The sequence below is a fragment of the Cariama cristata genome, unplaced genomic scaffold (assembly GCF_000690535.1).
Source record: "Cariama cristata isolate BGI_N322 unplaced genomic scaffold, ASM69053v1 Scaffold46148, whole genome shotgun sequence".
Classification (NCBI taxonomy): domain Eukaryota; kingdom Metazoa; phylum Chordata; class Aves; order Cariamiformes; family Cariamidae; genus Cariama; species Cariama cristata.
In genome coordinates, this window is record NW_009633751.1 from 1 (window position 1) to 6,072 (window position 6,072).

Sequence of the window (6,072 nt, forward strand, 5' to 3'; positions counted from 1 at the left end):
CCAAGCGAGCGAACGTGAGTGCTCTCCCCTGCCCCCTCCTCGGCCCGCCTCATCCCTCCCGGGCAGCCTGGTGGAGTATGAGGCGAGGAGGAGTCCACCGGCCCAAGGCTGAGAACAGGCCTTCCCGCCCGATCTGGGCTCGTTCTACATCCACGGCCGAGGGAGGCCGTCTGCTTCCAGGCAGGCCTCTTGGTTGACAAAAGCTCGTCAAGTTTGTAGCTGTGGAGGGTTAAGAAAGGACCAGCGAAGCACACGAACTCTTTCAGTGATGTTAGTCCCGAGATTTAGCACGTAGGCTACTGCTTCTAAGGTTTGAAGTGAGCGCTGTAGATCTAACACACTCTGTGTTGTTTCTGCATCAGATTCGGCTGCCTCCAGAAGTCAATCGGATCCTGTACATTAGGAACCTGCCATATAAAATCACAGCAGAGGAAATGTATGATATTTTTGGGAAATATGGGCCTATTCGACAAATCAGAGTGTAAGTATTTTAGTTTTCTTCAAAAAGTTAATGATTTTATGTGCTTTAGTATTAATATTGTTATTGCAGTAGGTAGCAACTGGATTTCATGGCTGAAAAAGTTAAATGTGCTTTAGCAGTACCCCTGTGTGCCAAAGGTGGATGTAATGATATTTCTCTGATGTGTGAAGTCGTTAGAAAATAGTATTGCTAGTAGATACGGTGAAAAAGCTTAAATTTGATATGAAGCTAGGTAAGTTGGTAAAAATGAGAGACTTACTCTTTTAAGTAAATCTTAAATACAGCTAACCTTTTACCTTAACTAAAGGTAAAAATAAGAAAGGCAAAACTTGAATAAAACCAGTTTTCATATTTAATGAGTATTAGATACTTAACTAAGGGGAAAATAGAGATGTTACTATTTCTGTTGGACCTGTCAACCAGAAACAAATACCAGAAACAACTCCCTGTGCGTCAGATACAGCTTGTCCCACAGCCACATAGTCCATGGATAATGATGATCTGACTGTGATTTTGTTTTAAAATGCATTGAGGTTATACATGTCTACAGCAAATCTGAGGTTATTCTCTTCAGTTATTTTAAATATTGAAGACCTTAGCTCTGATGTTCCTTGTTATCCCAAGTATTGTCTAAATGCTGTGGATTAAACCATAATTTCATCTGGTTAGTATTATGTTCTGCTGAGCTTCTAGCAGAAAAAATTGGCTGAAGCTGGAATTCAGGAATAGCTTTTCATAACCATAGTAAGGCTGGTCGGAATACTGACACTCGTACAAAAGGATTTTTTTCCCTCCCTCTGAAATATTTTTCAGAGGGGGAGAAAACAAAACTTGGTGTTTAACACTTAAAACATTATAAGTCACTCTTCAATAGAAAAGGAAACATAGTTTATATTTGATAAGGGTTTTTTTGTACTGCATTTATCCAGATGTTTGCAAAATAACCTGCAGCATCTCTGAGTTCTTGACTAGGTTGCTGATCAGATTAGAGCAGAATGTATCATTGTAATTTTATCACTCTCCATTTCCCCATGCTCTGAGACTGAGATGGGTAATTAATCCACAATATGTTGAATTGTTTTGACTATGCAGGATGTAAGTACGGAAACAGTTAAACAGACCAAACTTTACAACCCCAAATAGAAGTGCTCATTCCAGAGCCATAGTGATAAAAATCCTTGTTCAGTGTATAGAATAAAGTGAGTTTTTTACGTGTAGAATTACCTTCAGTAAACAAACGAGGACAGGCAGGACATACTGGTGATGCTGTGTTGGAATGTGCAGCTAGTGAGATCTTTCTTGTACAGTGAAGGGCAACAAAAGTGACTGGGGAAGTGGTTAAAGGAACAAGGGACAGCATAAACTTACTGCTTGGCTAAATAGGTGGAATTCTTCACTAATAAGCATAAAGGAGAACTTTATGGTTTCTGAAAATGTGTAGGTTGGAACAGTGGAACATAAAGAATTAAGACATATCAAGGGAGCTTTCCATCAGAGTGATGTGCTGGTGTACACGTCCAACAGGGAACTGCAGGAATCCTCCCCGCTGATTGTTCAGAACTCCTGATTCGTGTCGTTTTCCACAGAAATCCTAACATCATCATAAGACAAGGCATAACGTGGAACTCCCTGTGTAATGACTTTTGTGCCTTGTGCAGTTCTTAATCCCATTCTCCTCTTCATTTTTGTATGCATCCTGGTGTGGAAACGTGTGATATCATTTGTCCTCAGGAGTTCTCTTCTTAGAAGCAAGCACCTTAGAGATAATTCTTCGATTATTAAATTTGCTGTAACTATCTTTTAGCTGAGATCTTTTGGATTTGTAAACTCTACAATGTGTCCGGGCTAGTTAGTGTTAGGTGCCCAGCCGTGTCTCCTGTCCCTCAGGCAAAGGAAATGGAATTGATGGTCCCATAGGTGACAGCTGTGCGTCCAAAGTGGTCTTGCTTCGGTGGGCCTGTTTTGTCTCTTTTAAATTGACTTTGCGATGTGCCAAGAGCTCTGTTCCATCATAGGGAGACATCTGATCCAGACAGCCATTAACTGACAGCCCAGCCTTGTAATATTAAATAAAACAAGCTAATCGCTGTAATAAAAACTTAAGAAGTATTTCCAGAAATATGTCAACCCCTGACAGCAACAGCTTCTGCTGGTTGCTGGGCAGAGGTGAATTCCCTTTGGAGCATAATGCAGCACATGCCTCCCTCACATTTTCCTGTCATCTCTGGCTCTGAACTGTAAGTGGAGATTGGTGCAGAAAGCAGGGATGTATTTTAATATCTAGAAAAAAATAACAATAAATTGTTTTTTAGTGAAGTTGCATTAGTTAATCTAATCTCAGTCACTGCTAAAGACTTAATAGAACTATTTCCTGTTCATTTTGTTTAACATTAAAACTGATCTTGCTCTGCAGTGGGAACACTCCTGAAACTAGAGGAACAGCATATGTGGTCTATGAAGACATCTTTGATGCCAAAAACGCTTGCGATCACCTGTCGGGATTCAACGTGTGCAACAGATACCTTGTCGTTTTGTACTATAATGCAAACAGGGTACGTATACCTGGGGTATTTTAAAGTTACTTGTGAACATAGCTAGCACAAAAAAAAACCCCAAACCCTCAGTTTGAAAAGACAGTTGCTTGGATATTTTTAAGAAATAAATCCAAACTGGAAGAGGGAATGGATTGGATAAATTGCCAGGATTTCATCTTTACTTGGTGATGTGTGTGCAAAAAAGTATCTTTGGACCAAGGGTGTGAAAAACGTGTTTCTTGTGAGTGTACTTTGGAGAAGAGGAAGCAGGGGCCTTAAAACTGCACAGTTGCAACAGGATGTGAGATCTTGTTTAGAGGTAAAAAGTCTCTAGTTCTTGGTGTGCTGCCTGGTACTGACGATATCCAAGGCACTGTGGTCGAGAATTAAGGAACACTCTGTGTGATGTTGGTGTGGTTCACAGTGATGTTGGTTGCAATTACTGGTAAATAATGTGTTATGAGAATTTTTTTTATTTTTTTTTTCTTCTCACATCTTTTACTTTCCTAATTACAGGCATTCCAAAAGATGGACACAAAGAAGAAAGAGGAACAGCTTAAGCTTCTCAAGGAAAAATACGGAATTAATACAGACCCACCAAAATAAACTGATCTTTTTAGAAAACTGTTTTCAAGCCTTGCTGTTGAGTTCAACTGTTTTCAAGCCCTGCCATTGAGTTCTTGAACTAAACATAGGAAATCTCAATGAAGTATAACTTTTTAAAAAATTTGATAAGCTGTAATTTAAATCTTTAGCTCTTCACATTAGAATTAAATATGTGTAAAACATCAGAAGATCTGCTTTAAGATTAAATCCTCCTAAATGGACCTTGCTTCTCTGTGTTGTAAGGGTGACCTGGTAAATGCTGCATAACCACAGTCCTGTTTCTAGCAGGACCTTTTCAAGATGGGACAGAGCAGGTTTAGCATTTCACACCTCCAGGAGTTCTCTCCAGTCTCCAGAGCGGATTTTAAATGTGGCAGCCAGTTCATCCAAGGGGCTCTGTGTGAACTGTCTACGTGGAGGTAAATTTCACTTGCCACTTTCTGAAAATGGAGCATTGTAACTAGTCTCCCTGCCACAGGGATTTTTGTGCTTTTTTTTAAAAATAGAAGTATGGTTTGATACTTCATCACACCTGTAAATTGTACACAAATTATTGCGCCTTTCTTCTTCCGGGAATGTTTGCAGGAGCCTAACTCCGTTACATGATCATTAGGGCTATTTCTTGCTAGGAACAAAGCAAGCCTGAATCCAACTGCTTAGGTGACTTCAGTCAAAATATCTTGTTCCCAGTGACTGAGACTGAACTGATTAGCTGCAGTAAAATAATCTCGCTCTGACAATGCGTTGCTGCAGGGCTGACTTAATGTTCTACGAGATCTTTGTTATGTGTACCGGGTTTGTACAGAGGTTAGTAGGAGTGACAGGAATACACTTCACACCTTCCAATGGTAAGTAGAGAACACCTGACCAAAGCGAGACAGTAGATGATGGTGGTAATTTTAGATACCTGTAGCATGATTGTTTTCTACTAATGAACTAATGTATTTCATGTACAGAAATGTTTAGGTGTAGCATCTGGTGGAGGAAAAACACATTTAAATTTTGGGGCGCTTTTTTTTTTCCCCGCGCTCATGTCCTATGGATAAAAATTAGCATGATGCAGAGTATGCATAACCAGTATGTTTTGAAAGTGGAAAAGAATAAGGTCTACCTCTGTTCTGATCCAGCTGGAAGTTGTGTGAACGCTGGTAGTATCCTGCCTCTCGGGAGGATTTACCTGCTTGGATGTGATGTTTTAACTCCCTGACCAGACAACTTCCAGCCAGTGCAGAACGTGGGTGGATGCAAATGTAGTATGCCTGAGGATTTGTAATTTAATTTTTTTTTTTCAGAGCATTATACTGTTATAAAGGAATGCTTCCATTTTCTTAACTTTAGATTTTTGTTGAAATCTGTCACTTAAAGAACCATGCTGTTCTTGTGTCCATTTAGTAAAAAAAATAAATGTGTCTACATAGTTTTGCTTTTTTTCATCAAGCCTTGCTCTATGCTGTGCTACTTCTGCATGTAACCTTTCCTTTTAGAAAGGAAGTTGTTCGTCACCTGAATGTTTGTGATACAGGTAAGGAGTTGTAGAGCATGTCACCGTATGTACACAGATGTCTACATGTGCTCAGCACCGGGCTGCTGGGGAAGGATGCCCAGCTGTGGGTACCAGCGTCCACCTCTTAAAGAGAAGAGGTTCCTTGCAGTTCCCGGGTGCTGTGCACATCGTTCCTTAGCTGGGAGGAGCAGGAAAGGAGGCGGTGACGCTCCAAGCTTGCTCTTTCAGTGGTTTTCCTGTCATTTCAGCCTTGGGTGGGTGCTTGAAATCCCATCTTGTGCCTGACCAGGGGCCGTCCCGCTGGGATGCGTGCATCTCCTCTTGGGTTGCAGAACGCGAGTGATGTTTAGCGTGTGTAGTAAAAAGCCCTGTCCTTACTCTGTGGCTCTTCCGTACCTGTGTCCTTCCCTTAAACTGGAAGCTGCTTGGTGCAGCAGGGAGCCCTCCCCGAGGTCAGGAACAGGTGCTGGGAGACTTGGAGCCCGTTAGCACCTGGGGCCACATCTCTGAACGAGAGAAACGTAAAGCTCTGCTGCGATGTCATTGCCGGCTTTCCCACTTGCCCAGCCCTGTACCGCTTCTGTCGGGTGCAGCCGTCGTACACATACATTAAATGCAAAGCTGTCGTCGTCCCGAGGTGAGCAGTCACTCCTCCAATGCCGGCTTGGTTTTCAGCTCTTGCCTATCAGATTAACACAAACCTAAGTTTCTCAGGGAAAAAACAGCTTGTCTTAAAAATGTTTAAATGAATGAAATCCTATGGGAGGGCTTGCTTCTGTGTGAACATCCGTAGCTTTTTAGAGGTTACAGACAGCGCCCCTACATATTTATATGTATGTATATATATAATACATATATATAGGCCATGTATATACATACACGTGCCAAACACTAGGCTAACAGTTGCTGGGCATGGCTGTAACAGGAACTGGAAGTGCTTCTAATAA

At 41.4% G+C, this 6,072-nt stretch overlaps 1 protein-coding gene across 1 annotated transcript; it reads left to right on the plus strand.

Moving 5' to 3' along the window:
* Positions 1-362: 362 nt before the first annotated feature.
* On the plus strand, positions 363-3,660 carry SF3B6 (splicing factor 3b, subunit 6, 14kDa; the record flags this gene model as incomplete). Its single annotated transcript, XM_009706858.1, has 3 exons — positions 363-481; positions 2,895-3,033; positions 3,532-3,660. Coding segments are annotated over 3 exons (348 nt in total), but the record flags the coding sequence as incomplete, so codon positions are not given.
* Between the last annotated feature and the right edge of the window lie 2,412 nt (positions 3,661-6,072).